This window comes from Simochromis diagramma, unplaced genomic scaffold (assembly GCF_900408965.1).
Source record: "Simochromis diagramma unplaced genomic scaffold, fSimDia1.1 OVJJ01000485.1, whole genome shotgun sequence".
In the NCBI taxonomy this organism is placed as follows: domain Eukaryota; kingdom Metazoa; phylum Chordata; class Actinopteri; order Cichliformes; family Cichlidae; genus Simochromis; species Simochromis diagramma.
This window is the reverse complement of record NW_024387522.1, coordinates 28751-50556: the sequence shown is the minus strand read 5'-3', so window position 1 is coordinate 50556 and position 21806 is coordinate 28751. Positions and strand designations below refer to the sequence as shown.

The window sequence follows — 21806 nt, the reverse complement described above, 5'->3', positions numbered from 1 at the left end:
TAAAACCAAGTTTCCACAGAGACGAGGTCTGAGTTTGGACCTCAGCACGACTGTGATAGAAGAAAGTTGGGTTTAAGTCACTGCAGCATAAACACATCATAAATAAACTGTGTGTTAATAAACCAGAACACGAGGACCTGTCTGCTCTACTGTGAAGTCGATCTGCAGGTTAAACACACCTGAGGTACTCCCAGAGAGGATCCAGCCAATCAGGAGGGCCGAACACAAAGCACATGTTTCGGTTTGTGATTGGCTGAGCGGTCGACAAGCCGCCATGGTTAACAGACTCTGTCTGGACTCAGACTTGCATCATCCTCTCAGCTGTCACACCTGTTTCAAGCTAGTGCACCACTGCAAGCTCTGCTATCGATCACTGATACCAATGCTGATACTTCGAACTTATGTAGGGGCAGGCGGGTGAGTCGTGACATCATCATCATTTTACCAATTCTGAACACATTTTAATGATCGCTCAACAACTGGACTTTACCTTTCCACAGTAGTTAGCACACAAAACGCACCCTTCAGCTTTTATTTTGAAAGTTTTTCTGGGAGACCATGAATGTTCCTGTCTCTGAAAGACTTTGGTTCAGCTTCTGTTGTTTAAATGTGCTGTAGGCTGCAAAAATACGTTTAACACATTTCACTGGTCTTCGTGCTGAACGTAGAGGATAGAAACACAGTATTGCAGTAGTATTGATCCGACACTAATACCAGCGTGGTATCAATGCTATGGATATGTGGATCGATCCGCTTGCTCTATTAAAACTAGCATGATGTTTCCTAAACACTCAGGCTGTGTCCTCAGACAGACTCTGTTTCAGCTCTGTCATGTTTACTGAGCAGAGTGCATGATGGGATACAGCACTCAGGTGAAACTGGACAGACTACAGTGATACTGGCTGAAGGCTCTGCAGTCACTGGGAGAAGGAGATCCAGCTGTTTTATCTGATCCAGGCATGTGATAATAACACGTTTGCTTTAAAGATAAAGCCTTCGTCCTGCAGCTACGTCCCACATCTAGACTGGACTGCTGCACTTCTCTCTGGTTGGGCCTTCAACACCCGTCTCTCCATCGCTTCCAGTCAGTCCACAATGCTGCTGCACGTCTTTTAGCAGGTGCTAAAACACCACTGCAGTTAATTTATGTTTATGTTTTGTTGTTGCCCTTTTAAATGTTATTTTGTCTTTGCTTCAAATACATCACAGTTACTCTTTGGTCCCATAGCTGGCGTTCTGCACTGGATCACACTGTACGAACTCTTACTCAGATACAACTTTAAAGAAATAAGACAACATTTTAAAAACACTTTTTGTAAGAGACTTAATAATTTTTGACTGTAAGCTGAACACTGAATACAGTCTACGGCAAACATCTACAAACTGAGTAAAGCCAGTGTCACAGTGTAACTACATTAAATACATCACACTTCAGTAAAGTTGTAGTGTTTCAAAGAAAAACTACAATTTCAGTTTGGATGAATCTGGGTTCATTAATTCTGATGAAACCAGCTGCTCTGTAGTCAGCATCATCATAACTAACACATGTATTTATGAACCTGTAGTATTTGTACACACAGTGTGTGTAGTGTGTCAGTATAATTATATACTAACCTGTAGTACTTGTACTGTTACTGTCATTTCCTCGGGGATTACTAAATATTCTGATTACAGTTCTCGGGTGTTTCTAATAAACTGGCCGTGCGTGATGACGTCTGCTCAGTCGATCAGCTGCTGGTTATGGTACACGTGAGTGACGTCACGGTCACGTTCCCCCTCACGGTCCGGTCTATGATGTCACGGTCTGTCAATCCCGCAGAGGGCGGGGTCTCCTTGCGCCGCGATTGGCGAGCCGGCGGTGACGTCAGTGGGCGCTGAAGGGGAGGGGCTTATCCCGGAGAGCGAGTGTCCGCGCGCTCCGTCAGCCGCATCCTCGTCATCAGGGACTTGGAGAGCCTCCATCATCACCTCGTCTTTCATCACCTCCATCACCTCCGTCAGCTCCATCATGTCCGGCTCTAAGGAGGACGACCGGAAGGGCTCGAGTGAGTGGCGGGAATTCTTCTGGAACCCGAGGACGCACGAGCTGCTGGGCCGGACCGCCGCCAGCTGGGGTCAGTACCCACGGTATCCGTGCGCGTCTCCGCGAATCGGTTTGTGTGTTCACGGTATCTGTGCACGCGCACAGCTGATTATTGATTACTGATCGATCACGCGGATCGATCGTGCTAACGGTCCGTTTATCAGCCACACTGATCATTGATTGAGCAGAGGGCAGCCGGTTAATCGATAACTAAAGCTGTGGTTTCCAAACTGTGGGGCGGGACCCTCGGGGCAGACGGGATGTTTTAGCTCTGAACTGATGTATTGATTATAATCAATGAGTATTGGAGCTTTGTTAGCAGAGGGTTTACCTGTGAACTCCTGCTGAAGACGGCACTAACACACCTGAGCTCCTGATGTCAGCAGGGTGCTCCCACCTGTCCAGGTGTACCTGCCTGTCACAGGTGAGTTGTTAGATTCCTGGGCTCACTCACAGCAGAGATCACACACAGAGTACTTTATTTTCTGATATTGTTTAAGATGAGACCGTTCATATGTTTATAGCACCACAGAACTCTGCACCTCGCCTCCTTTGTCTCTCCACACGTGGGGAGGAGGTGCTGTGAATCTCATTGTACATGCTTACACTGCCTGAGCGTCTGCTTACCTGGATGCATCCAGGTGATCGTCCCAGGCTGTTTCTGATTGGATGAAAGCTCTGTTGGTCTGCACCTCGGCTTAAATCTGGTTTGTCTCAGACTGAGTCAGCTGCACCTGAAGAGGTGTGTTTGAGGTCAGAAACAGCTGTTTCTAGCTGTTTCCAGATGTGTCTGTGAGCTCAGAGCTCCATCCTCAGGTGATCTGTTCCACGGTCCAATCAGCTCGCTGTGTCACAGGTGGACTCAGAGATCAATACAGTCACAGACTTCAGTTACTGATAGTCGATGAGCAAACATCAGGAGGAACGTCTGTCTGATTCTGTTACAGTGAAGGCTGATAACTGATCACAGCTGATCAATAACCCTGATCAGCTCTGATCAGCTGACTCTCATGACGACCAATACTGAAGCAGTGATGTTGGCAGCCTCTCTCTCTGAGTGAGAGTGATGCTTGCTCGCCCTCTGACAGCCATGTCCTGTATGAAGGTCATTCTTTAATGTGTGTGTGTGTTCAGAGTACCATCCAATCAAACTCGTCTGTTTAATCCAGATTAAGACACACACTCACACACGGGCAGATATGTTAGTGTGCTCCTGAGGACTCTTAAAGGGACAGTACAACATGTCACTGACTCAGATGAAGGTTGTAGTCACTTTACTGGTCACATGACCATAGGGGGTGGAGACAAAACATCCAGAATCAGGCAGTTAGACCACAGTGAGGTCGCGGTTTTTCAGGAGGGAGCTCGGGAGACGTTCTTGTTAAAATGATCTACAGCTGGTCCTTGAGGGGGTACCAGTGTTATAGAAGGTTCTAGATTATTCTGAAGGGGAACAAGGTGTGTTTGGACAGAGCTGATGGAGTTTCTGTGGAAGGTCTGTAGGAAGGACGGAGGGGTGGTAGTGCTCTGGGTGGAAACAGTCACCTCAGCTTTATTCACACAGTACCGGTTCACAGCAGTGAGACAGAGTTTCTCTCAGCTCCTGTCAGAGGTCAGAGGTCACAGTGAAGAAACACGTCTGCAAGCCTTACACACAGCTCTGCTATCACTTCAACATAAATGAAGACAGAAAACTAAACAGCAGTGACGTTTGCAGGGTTACTGAAGTTGGGCTAGCTGGTATATAAAACTTCCCTTCATGTCTAAAATTTTTGACATGAAGGGAAGTTTAGAAATCGGCCTGTAATGTGAAAGAGCGTTGGGGTCAGAGTTGCTTTTCTTCATAACTGGTTGCACAACTGCGTATTTGAAGGCAGTTGGAACACAGCCTGATGACAAGGAAGAGTTCATTAAAAGTAAGATACAGGGTCCAATAGTGGTCAGCTTCCTTAATAATGCGGGAAGGAAGAATGTCATGCAGCGTACTGCAGCTTCTCAAACGATCAATTATTTCTTTTAAAGTCGAAAAGGATACGGGCTCAAACTGTTGAAAAGCCATAGAGCATTCAGACTGCTGGCAGATATGGCTCTTATCAGATATAGATCTTATCTATAAAGTAATTTCAGAACCTTTCACAGAGAGCTGGGGAGCATCCCTCTGAGCAGCAGAGCAGGGATTAGAAGATTTTAAATATTAGTAATAATTTCTGACAGAAATGAAGCTTTTGCAGTTTGGACAGTCTTCTGATATTTTGATCGGCAGTTATGCAGGATGTCCAGGGACACCTGGAGTTTGTCTTTTTTCCATCTCCTCTCAGCTCGGCGACATTCCCGCCAGAGAGCGCGAGTGGATTCATTCAGCCATGGTTGGTAATTGGCCTTCAGCGTTAAGTCATTAATGGAGCCACAATGTCTGAAATCGAGGAGCATGTTGACATAAAGGAGTTAGCACGTTCATCAGCTGTATTACAGTAGATATCATAAAAAGTAGAGTTAGTAAAGGCCGCGGAGAAGCTGGTGATCCATACATCCGTACATCCGTAATGCACACGTCCAGACTGGATGACAATACCAGATCAAGCGTGTGGTCTTTAACTGGCACTAGAAGGCATGAGCACATCACCCCTGTCCTCGCTAACTTACACTGGCTTCCCGTCAAATATCGCATTGGTTTCAGAATCCTTCTGCTCACTTTTAAAATTCTAACTAACGTGGCCCCTAGCTACCTAACTGATCTGCTTGATCTGTACAACCCAAGAAGAGCACTAAGATCCTCCAGCCAACTGCTCCTAATGCAACCAAGGTCTCGTTTAACAACCAGAGGTGACCGTGCTTTAGCCATTGCCGCTCCTAGACTCTGGAATAATCTCCCAGTCGAAATCCATACATCGGAATCAATTCAATCATTCAAATCACGCTTAAAACCACACTTGTTTAAATTAGCTTTTGAACAAATCACTTTGAATTTCATTCGGTCTGCACTACACCAACTAAATGCAATTTTAAGTATCATTGTACTATTTGTTTCTTGTTCTGGCCGCATTGCGGTTTTATTGTGAAGCACTTCGATGTACACTAGTCTTTTAAATGTGCTGTAGAAATAAATTTTGACTTTACTATATAATGATGTGCTTTTGATCGCTAGCGACACAGCTATGTTAGCATAACACAGTGAAGCTGGAGGATGAACGCTAACCTTTTTCCACTCAATAACAGTTAGAATGAGGGTTCCTGATGGTTAGAGACAAATGTAATCGCATGGCAGGATGCTGTAAACGGACCAAACTTCAGTCAGGAGAACAACTGAGATAATCCATCCACAATACGAGGTTAGTCATTAATGTACTGCAACAACACGGGAATAGAGCAGCTGTGAGAGAATTCAACATTAATGAATCAATGGTACAGAAGTGCAGGAAGCGCAGTTTTTGGCTTTCCTCATGTTCCGAAACGTGAACATAATTTGCAGATGATATTGCTTGCAGCCGCTGCAATGCTTTCAACCAAAACAGGTGCAGCTAGATGACACCATCAACATGCTCTATCATGGTAGAGCGGTATAGTCAAAATCTACTGTTGGAAAGTTGAAAGGCTGTCCCAACTTAACTTTTCTGTTTTGGAGGCAGTGAACGCAGCGTACAGTCGAGTTTTAATAGCTCTGCACTGGCTGCAGTGGTTTCTTTCAGAGTCATGTTTATCGGTGTGTGTGCAAACACATACAAGGAATTTGGTTCCGGTCGATGGTGTCTCTGAAGCACCACAGTGTAAAACACAGCAACATGTAAACGGCACCAACAAAATAATAATTCTATATACATAAAAAACAGGATTACGGAAATGAATACCACAGAGTGTATAATGTACAATTATATCTAGCAATGTGAAGCAGTGTGACAGGTCAACTGTTTAGGAGGGAGACACCATACCAGACTATGATGGACAGACTCAATGACTGCAGTGTATTTACAAGCTTCCCTCTTCCGCTTTTTCATGGGTGGCACCTTGTACTTTTCACTCTCTTTTTTCCCCCTCCCTCGCGCTCACACACACATAATGGAAAGGGCAGTGCCACTCATTCTCCCTCCCTACACTACCCATGAGTAGGGATGGGTACCAGTATCCGGTGCCATGATGGCACCGGATACCGGTTCTGACATAAACGGTAGTAACCAGACCGAAAAGCAGCGCACATTTCGGTGCTTTTTTTCGGTGCTTTTTTTCCTGAGATGTCATACACTTTAGATTCTAGCCAATCATTTTAGTTTCCGAGGATAGTAGGCGGGTCCAGGTACGTACGTTCTTTTAGAGCAGAGCTACAGATTAAAAATGCCCAAGGCGAAGCGGTCAAAAGTCTGGCTGTACTTCACAGCAAAAGATGCAAACTCAGCAGCCTGCAACAAGTGCTTTAAGCGGATACTGTGATACTGTCAAAGGAGGTAACACCTCGAATCTGATGAAACACCTGGCGACGCATAGCGTTTTGTTAAAAGCCGAGAAATGCGCCGTGTTTGATAGCTTGCTGCGAGACCTCACATCGAGCACATCTACTGCGGGTGTGGTGCCTGTTATCAGACCCGAAGCAACATCCCCCAAGAACCCGAAGAGGAGAGTCCTGGCCCCTAGCCCTGCCAGTGTAGCAGAAATGATGAGGATGATGATGCAGCAGCAGCCGTTCTTCTCTGCGTGAGTGGCTTAATGTTGTTCGTGTGTAATTTACGTTGAGTAAGCTAACCACGTTATTACATTAATGCATGTAAGGTGAACTAGCAAACATCATCATAGCTACATGCGGCTGTCTTCTTGTTTGATGGCAGATACTCCCTTCACCCTGGCCAAAAAGGCTAAAATGACCAAAGAAAAAGTGGAAAACAGTTAAACATGAGAGGTTTTTGGACAAAGTTTGTGTTTTTTCCATTGTTTAAGCACTGCTTCCAGCCAAGAGTGATACCATATATGCCCCATAGCTGCAGAAAAGGCTAACATTGTTATCTTTTTACAAAAAAACAGCTGAACATGAGAGGTTTTTGGACCAATTTTGTGTTCTCCATTCTTTAAGCACCGGTTTGAGCACCGTTTAAGCACCGGCACCGTTTCAAAAGTACCGATTTGGCACCGGTATCGGATAAAACCTAAACGATACCCATCCCTACCCATGAGGCTACATTCTTTAGCGCTATGCCTGTAAAACTCTGCTCATATTAAATCATTTTTTGAATAATTTTAAAAGTGTTTCTTCACGTCAATATGTGAGCCGCAAGTGGGGATGACATGGAGTGCAGGTGACCTGCAGGCCACAAGTTTGAGACCCCTGGCCTAAGGGAAGCATGTACAGTGGGGCAAAAAAGTATTTAGTCAGCCACCGATTGTGCAAGTTCCCCCACCTAAAATGATGACAGAGGTCAGTAATTTGCACCAGAGGTACACTTCAACTGTGAGAGACTGAATGTGAAAAAAAAATCCATGAATTCACATGGTAGGATTTGTAAAGAATTTATTCGTAAATCAGGGTGGAAAATAAGTATTTGGTCAATAACAAAAATACAACTCAATACTTTGTAACATAACCTTTGTTGGCAATAACAGAGGTCAAACGTTTACTATAGGTCTTTACCAGGTTTGCACACACAGTAGCTGGTATTTTGGCCCATTCCTCCATGCAGATCTTCTCGAGAGCAGTGATGTTTTGGGGCTGTCGCCGAGCAACACGGACTTTCAACTCCCGCCACAGATTTTCTATGGGGTTGAGGTCTGGAGACTGGCTAGGCCACTCCAGGACTTTCAAATGCTACTTACGGAGCCACTCCTTTGTTGCCCGGGCGGTGTGTTTTGGATCATTGTCATGTTGGAAGACCCAGCCTCGTTTCATCTTCAAAGTTCTCACTGATGGAAGGAGGTTTTGGCTCAAAATCTCACGATACATGGCCCCATTCATTCTGTCCTTAACACGGATCAGTCGTCCTGTCCCCTTGGCAGAAAAACAGCCCCATAGCATGATGTTTCCACCCCCATGCTTCACAGTAGGTATGGTGTTCTTGGGATGCAACTCAGTATTCTTCTTCCTCCAAACACGACGAGTTGAGTTTATACCAAAAAGTTCTACTTTGGTTTCATCTGACCACATGACATTCTCCCAATCCTCTGCTGTATCATCCATGTGCTCTCTGGCAAACTTCAGACGGGCCTGGACATGCACTGGCTTCAGCAGCGGGACACGTCTGGCACTGCGGGATTTGATTCCCTGCCGTTGTAGTGTGTTACTGATGGTGACCTTTGTTACTTTGGTCCCAGCTCTCTGCAGGTCATTCACCAGGTCCCCCCGTGTGGTTCTGGGATCTTTGCTCACCGTTCTCATGATCACTTTGACCCCACGGGATGAGATCTTGCGTGGAGCCCCAGATCGTGGGAGATTATCAGTGGTCTTGTATGTCTTCCATTTTCTGATGATTGCTCCCACAGTTGATTTTTTCACACCAAGCTGCTTGCCTATTGTAGATTCACTCTTCCCAGTCTGGTGCAGGTCTACAATACTTTTCCTGGTGTCCTTCGAAAGCTCTTTGGTCTTGGCCATGGCGGAGTTTGGAGTCTGACTGTTTGAGGCTGTGGACAGGTGTCTTTTATACAGATGATGAGTTCAAACAGGTGCCATTCATACAGGTAACGAGTGGGGGACAGAAAAGCTTCTTACAGAAAAGCTTCTTACAGAAGACGTTACAGGTCTGTGAGAGCCAGAGATTTTCCATGTTTGAGGTGACCAAATACTTATTTTCCACCCTAATTTACGAATAAATTCTTTACAAATCCTACCATGTGAATTCATGGATTTTTTTTTCACATTCAGTCTCTCACAGTTGAAGTGTACCTCTGGTGCAAATTACTGACCTCTGTCATCATTTTAAGTGGGGGAACTTGCACAATCGGTGGCTGACTAAATACTTTTTTGCCCCACTGTATAATGTAAACAGAATTGGTCCTAGCGCTGAACCCTGTGGAACTCCATAGTTGACCTTGTGTTTACAAGTCACCAATTTATGTAGACAAATATAACACGGACAGCACTACCTTCAATCTAACAAGGTAGTACAGAGCTCTTAATGAAACATTAGAAAGCTTATCAGACCAAAATAACTGCACAACCTGGCTCAAAGGATGTGACAAGGAAGAGAGAGACCACACAAAGGCTTAATATGCTATAAGATATTTTAATGGAACAAAGTAAAGAAACCTAAAAACAGATTAAGTGGTGCGACATCCATGGCTGAATGCACCATGTCAGGATAAGCTCTCGATCACCCAGGGAAGCATAAGGAGCCAAGAAGGAGACCTGGATGTTCAGTCAGAGTTTCTTTATAACACACTGGGGACTGGCCTACTAAGGTGTGCTGCATCTGAAACTGGGTCAGCTCCACCAACTAGACACCTGAAAGAGACAGGCAACAGGAAAGCAAGGCTAGCCCACTGGCTGTCACAGTGAACAGGTAAAACCTCTGTTCCTCGAGTCGCATTCAGGTAGCTGTACAGGGCGTTGACGATGACAACAGTGGGTAGATTATATCCTTAAACTCAGCTCTGCACTTTCAGAAAGACATCTACTGTGATGAAATCAGTGATGGGGGACATACAGGACAGTGAGGACCTGTTTGTTCTCCACCGGCTCTCTGCCACTATAGCAGGGCTCTAGACTAACTTTTTGCCAGGGTTGCACCGGTGCGCCTAAATTTTTCAACCGCATCGCTTAACACCGCAGTTTTACATTTGCACTTTTTAGGGGGGGAATTGAAGTCCATACAGACAATATTCATTTGTAAATTATTAACTAACAAACTTTTGCTTAAAGTGCTTTGTCAATATTGTGGAAAATGTTAAACTTAATCATCATCTCGGCTCCTCTGACGACCTGTTTGCTGCTGCATGCTGCTGAAAGGCAGTGGGGAGAGGGGACACTTGGGCAGTGCATTTATCGCAGCATATAATGTGTTTCCTGGATACACTGCTGCTTTTTCAGCATTCAAAGATTGATGGCACCGTGTCAGAGCTGGCTATGAATGTCAGACAGATCAGGCCTTAACTTAACAAAAAAGTTATCAATCGTTCTTTTCATCTTTTCTTATTACCCACAGCTACATCCACTTCTCTCAGGTCTAGGCTGCTCACTAGGGCTGGGTATCATCACTGATTTCTATAATCCATTCAATTCTGGTTTTCAAAGTCCTGATTTGATTCAGTTTAGCCTCACACAGTCAGAAATATCATAATTCTGATCATTTATCAGTACTGATACATGTGAGGCTTCATCAGCATTGTGAACATCACAGCAGATGCCTTTGTGTGAAAGTAACTGAGAATAAAACAGAAAAACATGAAGGAGATTTTCCTGGTCTGGCTTTTTATAGCAGATAACCTTAAAAATATTCTGCAATATTCTGCAATTTTGCATAATTTTAAGAAGTTTAAATTTCTTCAGTATTGAACAGCAGAAATTAGGCTTTCTTGTCCGAGGTCATTTAAGTGAAAAAAGAAAAAGACAGCGCTGTAAACAACGGTAGACTGGTGGATAATAAGCCAATGAATCATGTTGAAAACAGATTTGAGACGGGAAACTGTTCCTGAAGTACACACAGAGAGAGAGAGAGCTGTGCAGGAAGTGTGATTTTTATCGTGGTGGAAGCAAAACAGCAAAAGTCAGAGGGAATTCATGACGACATTGATCAAATGTGAAGCGCAGTTTGCTGCTTCTTTTGCTGCTGGCTCGGTGGATTTTGGTTGGAGAGACAAAACCTGCAGCTCAGAATCAGCGCAAAAAGACGTAAACACAGAGCGGACCGGACGCATCAGGATCGCTGAGCTCCGACAGCGTGTCCGTCTGCGGGCCGTCGGGTGAGAAAGCCGAGAAAGACAAAGCTGATTCTGATGCGTCGGGTCCGCTCTGTGTTTACGTCTTTGTGTGGAATCCGTTAATGAATCGATATCGCTTTATTCAAGCTACTCACCTCTCTCTTCCACCTGCACTTTCAACTGGACCACGGCCAATCAGAGAGGTCCCGCCCCTGACTATCTCTGATTGGTTTAGTCCACGATAGGGACATAATGTGTGTCTGTTGTTGACCACACGGAGAGTTGCAGAGATTTTTTTTTTGTTACCCAAACAGTTGGTCGCACAGGTGCAACCAAATATTTATTAATCGCACCACTGAAAAATTTGGTCGTATTTGCGACTAAATTGGTCGCACTCTAGAGGCCTGCACTCTTCCCAGGTGTGGATGAGGACGTTTCATCTGATGAGGAAATGAAGGCTCTCAGTGAGCGTGTGATTCTCTCACCTCTGTCTTCTCTTAGTGGTTGGATGATGGCGGTAAGCCTGAGTCTGCCATAGATATTGTCATGTGACCATCAGAGCCCCTCTGAGGTCAGCTGGAATCAGACGATGGATGAAGAGGAACAGAGGCTGAGCAGATTACAGTACCTCCCCTCCCCCTCACACCGATGACCTACTTCAGTATGAATCGAGGGGTGGGGGAGGGGCTAAGCACAAGAGGATTATAAAGATGACATTAGAGGAGGGAACGGGGGAGGGGCATGCTGTGCTCTGAGTAACTATGGTATCACCTCCCTCCACAGGGCTGATCCTGCTCTTCTACCTGATCTTCTACCTGTGTCTGGCGGGCATGTTCGCCTTCACCATGTATATCCTGCTGCTCACGCTCGACGACTACAAGCCCACCTGGCAGGACCGGCTGGCCACTCCAGGTGAGGACACCACACCCACAACAGAGAGGGGCGGGGTTTATCAACAGAGGCTCATGAGGCTCAGCTGTGATTGATTAGCGCTGACCTGCTTCCTGTTTCAGGGATGATGATTCGCCCAAAGGGAAACCAGCTGGAGATCACCTTCTCCACCTCAGACACCGAGAGCTGGGACGGCTTCATCCACAACCTCAACTCCTTCCTGTCCCGTAAGAGCCCCGCCTCTTTAACCACTTATCAATATAACTGAAAGGTTACCTGCCAACTTACCTGTCACACCTGTGTCTGTACCTGTGTGTCTGCAGCGTACAACGACAGCTATCAGGTTCAGACCAACGATGAATGCACACCTGACGAGTACTTCATCCAAGAGGACAGCGGAGAGGTATGCCTGTCTGACCTACACCTGTCTGTTTGACCTACACCTGTCTGACCCACACCTGTCTGACCCACACCTGACTATCTCACCTACACCTGTCTGTTTGACCTACACCTGTCTGTCTGATCTACACCTGTCTGTCTGATCTACACCTGTCTGACCTGCTCTCTCTGCAGGTGAGGAACAATCCCAAACGTTCCTGTCAGTTCAATCGGACGATGTTGGAGGAGTGTTCGGGGGTTTTGGATCGTTTCTATGGTTACGACAAAGGACAGCCGTGCATCCTCATCAAACTGAACCGGGTATGACCTCTGACCCCCATGTTAAGCCACTCTACACTCTAGTGTTACTGCAATGAAAATGATTTTGCCAGAGGAGGAAGTGCTTCCTGTCTGTAAGTTTCAGAAAGCGGCCAATCAAAAGAGACTTTTAACCTCAAACCCTCCAATGACATTCTCACGAGCTGTTCTTCTACCTGCTGCAGGTGATCGGGATGTTACCGGGGAAGGAAAGACAGTCTCCTTATGTCACCTGTGCAGCAAAGGTCTGTAAACCTGTCTGTCTGTAAACCTGTCTGTCTGTCTGTGAACCTGTCTTCATCTCACCTGTGTCGTCTCCATCCTCAGAGGTACAGAGTGGGTGAAAATGAGTGGGTAAGACCAGCAGACCAGGAAGTAGATCATGATAGAGTCCCTTAGTGCCTCCATCACAGAATCACAGCAGAGTTACGTGTTAGTAACCTCCAGTTCCAGGTTATTGAAGCGTATTGACGACCAATCAGAAGTATTGATCAGTGTGTTTGTGTGCAGAGGGAGGACAGCGACAAGATCGGACCTCTGGCTTATTATCCTCCTAATGGGACCTTCAACCTCATGTACTACCCGTACTACGGCAAGAAGGCCCAGGTACTCGCTCAGTATTCACTCAGTGCACACTCATGTACATGCTCAGTGCACACAGAGTACTGTACTAATACTGACATGCGATGTGTTTACTGTCTCAGGTGAACTACACTCAGCCTCTAGTGGCCGTGAAGTTCCTGAACGCCTCTCTGAACACAGACATCAACGTGGAGTGTAAAGTGACCTCCAACACGCTCGCCGCCGGCAGTGACAGGGACAAGTTCGCCGGACGCGTCTCCTTCAAACTGCGAATCAACGACAAATAGACACACACACTGACACAGACACACACACACACAAACACACACAAACACGTGAAAGCTGCACTCATCCAGATGTTTCCACTTCCTGTCACAGCCTCACACTGACCAGCTGTATTTTATATTTCCATGTTGTGTTCACTGACCAAGGTCTTGATGCATTCACTGACCAGGGTCATGATGTGTTTATTGACAATGGCCATGATGCATTTACTGACCATGATCGCGATGCGTTCACTGACTGTTTAAAGTGTCTGTTTCTCAGTGGATTCCCTGGTAGTTGTAAACATACAGTTTCTTTCTCTGATAGGACCCCTCGGTGCAGCTTTAACTCAGACACACCCACCCTCAAACCGACCAATCAGCACGCACACATAGTCTGATGTCACTGCCACTGGAGGCCAGTGACAGGCCAGTGTTCACCTCCATGGTGGATCAGTCTGCATGAATCAAAGAGAGAATTATTGATCCCTTAATGTACACTTTATTGATTGTTTATTTATTTGTTTGTTTACGACGTGTTTGTTTACACTGACATTCTTTAACTAAAGTCAGAGATGAGACGTGAACACAGAAACACTCAGACATCGACTCTGATTCTGTATCTGATGTCACCTTCTTGATGTCACGGCTGTGTCATCAGAAAAAACGATCAGGACCAATCACAGTAATTAATGACCTCATAGTCAGGTGACTGATCAATCAGCCAGTCTGGAGTCAGATCTCAATTCTCTGATAATGAGCCACATCTTCTACATCATTCCCAGTCCAGAAACCACAAACCAGTTCACTAACTGGTTTGTCTTATCGGCCATGATAAATGTCTCCTCTTTTGTTGCCACGGAAACAGCTGAACTCACAGCCAATCGGAAGCTCGCTTTAGTTTCCATTCCCACAGCTTTATTGTGATGATGTCACCTCGTTTCTTCTTGTCCTTTTTGTGTGGCTGCAGCTGATTGACTCCTTAGTTAGAAAATCAATTAGTGCTCACCTGGGTGAGTTAGGTTAGTTAACGAGGTAGGAAGTCGTTAATGTTTGCTTTTGTTTGTTATTTATTTGTTTGTATGTGTGTTTCTGTTTCCACCATGGGACTGAGCATGACAACACACACACACACACACACACACAGTCAGTGTCCTCAGCTCCGTCGGGGAAACACCCCCACTTACCTGTACTCCTGTCCACCAATTGTCTTCCTTTAAAGAAAGGGCCTGGCCAATCAGAGGTTCCTGCTGTATGATGTCATCTACTGTTACCTGCTTGTAACTGGTTGATTTCTCCTGCCTGAAAATGTCCTTGTGTTCAAACAGCGAATAAAAAAAAGCAAGAAATTAAACAACAAAAACTATTTATGTGTTTCATTGGGGGGGGGGGGGGGAACACATCACTGCATCACCTGTGCAGTGATGTGTTCCTGAGGATGTTGTCATGGAGACGAGCATCTTCCCGGAGGATGGGTGAGTTTTCTGTCAGTGCTGAGACTGTTTCATGTGTCTTACATAAGAGCCTCAGTTATATAAGAGCATGAGTTGTAGACAGAGGTGAGCCGTGAGCCCTCTGCTGGTCACAGCCATGCATCACAACCAGACGGCCCATAATAACTACATGTCACTGTGACCATTCAACACTGCCACCTGCTGACAACCCTGCAGTACTGCGTCTTCACAAACAACAAACACTTTGATATAATGTTAAGACAGTAGTGTATCCATGGTTACCATGTGACTGTGTAGCCAGGTACGATGTGAGTTGAACCTGAAGTTGACAGGGTAACCACACATCCTGTAGTCAAACAGGTTACATGAACAGCTACCTGTAGTGAGTTATTAAAGGTGAGCCAGAGTCAGATCACAAAACAAGTTTGGCAGTCGAGCGATGATGCAAAGATACTCAGTAAACAAAACTATTTTAACAATCTCCATGGAGACGGGGACAGTGACGACTAGGGGAGGGAAGGTCCATTTCCACGACATCAGGACAGCTACAGTATCTGAAGCTTGGATCAAACACAGAATAACTCATCGAGCCGTTATCAACGAAACAACCTGATTGTGTACGAACAGTTTATTAAGTTCAACTTCACAAATCCAATAATTTTGACTGCCTTCTTTTCTGTTCGAATTTCTAAAACTACACATACCATCTCTCTAGCTCTTGAATAAACCTTAAATACCTGCAGGACTCTGTTAAGGTCTAGCTCCGTGCTGGGATGTCCCCTGGAGTCTGTGGAGGTGGTTGGCGAGAGGAGGATGTTAGTAAAGCTGACATCCATCATGAACAACCCACATCACCCACTGCATGAGTCTGTGAGTGGGCTGAGCAGCTCCTTTAGTCAGAGACTGAAACACCCTCGCTGCAGGAAGGAGCGCTTTGGCAGATCATTCATCCCAACAGCAGTTAGACTCTATAACTCCTCAATCACGATGTCATGAGTCACTGGACACTGTGAACATCCACGGTCACCACTTCATGCATAATGGACCTTCCATGTGTACGGACATGTGCAGGTATATATGTCTGTATATGTATACATACTGTATGTATATTTAGTGTGTACATGTGTGTGTGTCTATAAACAGGAATAGTAGTGGTACAATAGCTATATCAAGCTATATAGTTTATGTCTTCCATATTTCCAACCATATCCATAATCACATACTGTGTATGCTACCATTGTGTATAGTGTATTATCTTACTTATTTTTTATTTCTTTGTATGTTATTTGTATTTTTTGTATTTTTCCTTCTGATACCTGTGCCTGAGCTGAGGTGACACAAGAATTTCCCCATCATGGCGTCAATAAAGTCTTATCTTATCTTATCTTATCTTATCTTATACCAATCACTCAAACTGTACCTGTAATACAAATGCAAGTAAGGGTAGTGGAACTCCTGGTTTCTATTACAAAAGTAATATAGAGAGAAACATGTTGATTCTGCATTTGGGACTGAACATTAATCATGGTTCTGGTATTAAAGGTATTAATATTAATGGGATTAATGGGATTACACAGCTTTAACTCAAATGACAGATGACTGTTTAAGAAGTACAGGTGGTTGGAGTGGTACTGATGACAATTTATTGTTAAAGACCATATTAGAATCTGATGGTTTAATCTGTTTGCATGGTTATGGACGAGGAGTTATGGATGACTTTTGTTCCCTGTGTCTCCTGTGTTAGAACACAGGTGTTGAACTCCAGGCCTCCAGGGCTGGTGTCCTGCAGGTTTTAGATGTGTCCTTGATCCATCAACATGTCTTGAAGTTCTCCAAAGGCCTGGTAATGAACTAATCATTTGATTCAGGTGTGTAAAGAGGGTGTGTAGAGAGAGTGAGATCTAAAACCTGCAGGACACCGGGCCTCCAGGCCCTGAGTTAGATTATGTTCAGCTGTGTTCCCTCCTATGTTCTGGTCCCTCGTTTGCCCTCCTGTGTATTTATGTCTTCGCCTCCCTCGTTGTTGTTTTTCCCTGTATGTTTAGTTTACATTCCTGTATGCAGTATCTCCAGCACTCGGGCAGTAAGGCTGTTTTTGAGTTCAAGTCCTGTCTGCGAGTCTGCATAGGGTCCAATCTTGCCTGCTTCACAGCCAGTTCATGACAATATCAATGGCCTTTTTACCTGGATAAATAAAGGATTAATAACCTAACACTGAGGAAAGGTTAATATAGTCTTAGATTCTCAGGTGCAATCAGTAGTTAAATGGATATTACACATATTTTGAATGTGTCTCACCCTCATAAAACATTTGGTTCCAATTACACTGTGAATCTAGTTTTAAAGGTTTCTATTGAACGTGTGTTTGTTGGTCCACGAGACCAGGCTGTAATCTTACACAGTAAATTATCCTGGACAGAACATATTATTATGATTACTACTAGAGCGTACAATGATGTTGATGTGCGAAGGTTTTGACCTAAATGATATTTTAAGGTAAAGATCCAAAGAAAACAGACTAAAAACACAGGAAGAAACCTGCAGCAGAACCAGGCTCGTGGAGGGGCGGGGCCATAGTGAGCAGATGGTGGTTCCCACTTTGTGACTGTTGGTGTCACACCACATGAAACACTGGGGCTCTCACTTGGTGTTGTCTCTCTCTGTGTTAGAGTGTCCCTTCCTGTTCCTGTTACAACACACAGTGGTGTTTTTGTGTAGCTTACCTGCATTGCAATTTAATTAAAAACTTATAGAGAACTTCTTATTTCATATCCTCACGTGCTTCATCCCACGCAAACCTGCTGTTTACTCACTTGATCTTAGTTTATCTTTATCTTTAATTATATTTAGCTTAGCTTAGCTTTTAGCTGACATGTAGGCTATTTGTAGCTCTGGAGTCCAGGATCACTGAACCGGAGACTCGGTTTTGCAGGCCTAAAAACCTGATAGCTAGGCCTGTGTAGCCCGTGCAGCCGAAGGTAGCATAGGCCCTGTTAGCTGTCCCCCAACAGACTGTCCTGAACAGCCGGCGAAACAGGACAGCTGGTGACAGTGAGGAGCAAACATAGTCTTAAACAGAAGCCCCTGGTACACCACCAATTATTAGCAAGTCCAGCATAGTACTGAGTCGTGCTCTGGACATGAAGACAGCAGCAGCAGCTTTTTTTTAAACTTGCACACAGAGCTGATCTTATCAGCAGTTTCTCTTCTGCTTTCAATAGATCTTAGCTACAGAAGAAGACACAAACTGTACAGACCACAACTTCATCTTTTTGGGGTATTTTTGTTTTTTTGCAGATGTGTGAAACAGCCAGAGAGCATCAGCCTGTCAGTGATCAAGTGTTTCATCCACTGACAGATCAGTAGCTCTGGAGCTCCATCAGCTGGAAGGGTTAACCAGAGATGGACGAGTGTGTGTGGATGGCTGCAGAGTCAGCGTGTCCTCTCTGAGCTTCATGGAGCTGTGAGAGGGACAGCTGGGACACTTTAGGAAGGACCTCTGTGAGCTGGACACACAGCTGACGTGACAACAGGAAGTGACGAAACCGGAGCCCGAGGCATCTCTCTGCTGCTAAGACCGCACGCCTTCAGTTGAAATCCAGACACCATGAAGACGGCTCCTCTGCTCCTCCTCCTCGGTGAGTCCTTCACTCAGTTATTGGATCAGAGTGTGAGACGAAACACAGCGGACCTCTGAGCAGGTCCTGTTGGAGGGTTTCAGTGGTCACTTTGTGTTACTTTGTGTTTATATTTTGATATTGCTAGGGATGATGCAATGATCGGGGACCATTCTTCATTTCGTTGTTCTCGTTACAATGACAATAAAGTTTCTGATTCTGATTCTGATTCTGATACAGCACAGCTGACAGTAAACAGTCCTTCATGTGCTCTGACTCCATGGATGGAAACAGATTCTGTGACATGTGAAGATCATGTGAGTCGTTGGCTGATGTCTCTGTGTGTGTTTCACACAGTGCCGAGGCTTTCATCCGCCTTAATGAGCACAGTCTCCTTCCAATCCAACAGCCTATTCTGAAGTGTGTCCCACTGAGGTGATCAGCCTCCCCTCCCCTTCGTTCCAGGACTACTCTGAAAGTGTGTCCTTGTACGTGACGTACAAGGACTCACATAGAAATGAGAGAAAGATCCATGGAGCATGTCCAAAGTAAAACCTGGAAGGATGATCACAAACAGAACTGTTGTTCAAGAACACAAAGTCTTGCTTCATGATAAAAAACTATAAAAAATACGAGGGGTGGCTTTTGCACAATGCTGAAAATAAATAAATTAGTAACTGACATGAATTAACATCAGCTAATCATTGAATCCTCCCTTAGTTATGCTGCAATAGGTGTAGGCTTCTGGGGGACTCCCATGATGCACTGGGTGTTTCTCCTTCACTCACTATGTATTAACAGACCTCTCTGCATTGAATCATATCTGTTATTAATCTCTGTCTCTCTTCCACAGCATGTCTTTATCCTGTCTTCCTTCTCTCACCCCGACCAATCACAGCAGATGGCCCCGCCCCTCCCTGAGCCTGGCTCTGCCGGAGGTTTCTTCCTGTTAAAAGGGAGTTTTTCCTTCCCACTGTCGCCAAAGTGCTGCTCATAGGGGGTCATATGACTGTTGGGTTTTCTTTGTATCTATTATTGTGAGATCTACAATATAAAGGTCCTTGAGGTGACTGTTGTTGTGATTTGGCGCTGTGTAAATAAAACTGAACAGATTTTATTTGATTAACATCTAATTACAGACAAAAGACTCGTCTATTGAGCCTATACTGTATAACAAGGTTATTGTCGTAGAACTTGTAACGTTGGGTTGTGTTCAGTGGTTGAGAGGAGGCGGTAGAAACCAGGATAGTAGGAAGAATACACGATCACACTGGTACTGAGAACTTCCCAGTTGAACGGCTGCTGCTTATCAAACATGACAAACAGTGTTCTGTAACGTTGCAAAGTTTTCTGGAGAGGTAAAACAAATAAAGTCCGTCTCTCTCCATGTATTTGCGTGCAAGCACGTTGCTCCCATAAATCACAGAGAGGGCAGTGGCGCACACTAATGACATCATAAACCCTCGACATTAAAGAGACACCACACCACTGTGACTGCTACAAACTGCTTAACCAAACTTTTGGTTGTTCAGGAAACAGTTTGCCAGTCACAGGTTTTAACTGGTTCCATGATGTAAATTGTACAAAGTAAGAAAAAACAGGTTTTCCTGGACCCCACCTGCTACTAAATACCTGGCAGGTCCCCAGACAGCTGTTGCTATTGTCTATTTTGTCTGATTGATCACTTAAAGTGAAAATGTGGTTTGGATCCTTTTGCAGGTAAAGCCTGATCTTTTTTTCAGTGCTGCAGAACAACCAGAAAGGACGGTTCCCACAAAGCATGTTCTGGTCATGTGTCCCTACAGTGTAACAAAGACAAGGATAGGTGTGTGTTATAATGATGTGTATGTGTTACAGGTGTGTGTGTGGACATCTGCCACAGTCTGTTAGTGTACACCTCTGAGGATGTGAGAAAAAGCTCAAGTCTGTGGATTTTCCTCCTGTTGCAGGTGTGTGTGTGCTGCTGCTGTCTGCACTGACTGTTTCTGCAGGTGAGTTGATGATGTGAAAACAATCCTATGTCAGGTTGCCTGTGTTTCCTGTGTCTCTCACGTCATGGTAGTTCATCCTGGTCTCATGGTCCAGATTTCCTTGTTTTTTGCTTTATTTTCCCCACTTTAGTTAGTCAGTCCAGTCTGAGTTTCACATCTTATGTATGTCAACATTTCCAGCCTTAATAAATGACTGTCTTTCCGTTCAACCTCACTCTCGCCTCAGTTGTCTACATTTGGCTCCTCCTCCTCTCTCCACATGATGTGTTGTTGCTGATTGTGACGCCGTGGAGCTCTGATGTGTAAGTCAGTTAAGTTTACCTCAGCATACGAGGTGAAAAACTAACTTCATCATCTTCAAATTTGTTACTGAGGTCTGGACGATGAACACACCCCTGTAAACCCTCCCACTGATACTACAGGATATTCTCTTACCCAATAGCATGGTCACTGCTAAATAAACACACTGTGTGTTGAACCAAAATCATACATGTTTCCATGAAAATGTCCTGATGCACGCTCAGTGAGTAAGGAGATCCCTAAAGGTTGACCGTAGATCTGACCTGTGTGACTCTGAGGCTCCATCACTGAGTGTATTCAGCAGATACAGACACAAACACTTCCTCTGTTCATGTCAGTGTGCAGTGCTGTTTACACAGCATCCACCTGACCGCTGAGACTGGGAGGAGTCACAGCTCCTGGGTGGGCCGGGTCAGGAAAGCTACCAGATCAAACCTGTGGCTCCAGCTGCTATGGACCCTGCTGCTGTGGACCCAGCTGCTGTGGACCCTGCTGCTGTGGACCCAGCTGCTGTGGACCCTGCTGCTGTGGACACAGCTGCTGTGGATCTCTGGAGCAGTAAATTCAGATTTAATTGAGGTTAACTGCATTTGTGCTTCCTTCTTCTTCGTACGAGGGTCAGAGTTCACAGGTCAGATGAATCACTCAGATCCAGTTTTGTCCAGAGACAACGACGGCTGCAGGACCTGAGCCAGAGAGCAGCAGGACTGACTCCACCCAACTGTACAAAAACGCTGAAATATGTAAATAACTACTGAGCATATTTAACTCACACTAGAAGAGAGAAAACGTCGACTGTTTAAACTGAAGGAATTGTTGATAAAATGAGCTCCTTTTTAATTGGCTGACATAGAAAGAGCATGTTAGAGAGGCAGACAGACAGACATGTTCCTCACTGTGAACATCTCATCATCTACAGAACATGATCTCATCAGGAGACTCAGGGTTCAGTTAACCTTTGACCCTCAGCAGCTTCAAAACACTCTGTGATGACATCAGAGCACGAGGCTCAGGAACATGTAGGGTCAGCGTTAGGCTCAGCGTGGAGTCCACACCTGCAGGTCACAGCTCCATCACACAGAAAAGAAGCTCTAGGC

At 45.0% G+C, this 21806-nt stretch overlaps 2 protein-coding genes across 2 annotated transcripts in view; one reads left to right on the top strand and one right to left on the bottom strand.

The window, feature by feature from the left end:
- LOC120726347 (alpha-2-macroglobulin-like) overlaps nucleotides 1-21806 on the bottom strand; it is a 63877-nt gene that overhangs the window by 15152 nt on the left and 26919 nt on the right. The gene's annotated exons all lie outside the window — the stretch shown is intronic.
- Nucleotides 1861-14705, top strand: atp1b2a (ATPase Na+/K+ transporting subunit beta 2a). The gene is made up of 8 exons (XM_040019854.1): nucleotides 1861-2114; nucleotides 11699-11827; nucleotides 11929-12033; nucleotides 12130-12209; nucleotides 12380-12505; nucleotides 12688-12747; nucleotides 13013-13108; nucleotides 13207-14705. Exons 1-8 carry the CDS (start codon nucleotides 2009-2011, stop codon nucleotides 13369-13371), a joined length of 867 nt encoding a protein of 288 aa, XP_039875788.1. The 5' UTR covers nucleotides 1861-2008; the 3' UTR covers nucleotides 13372-14705.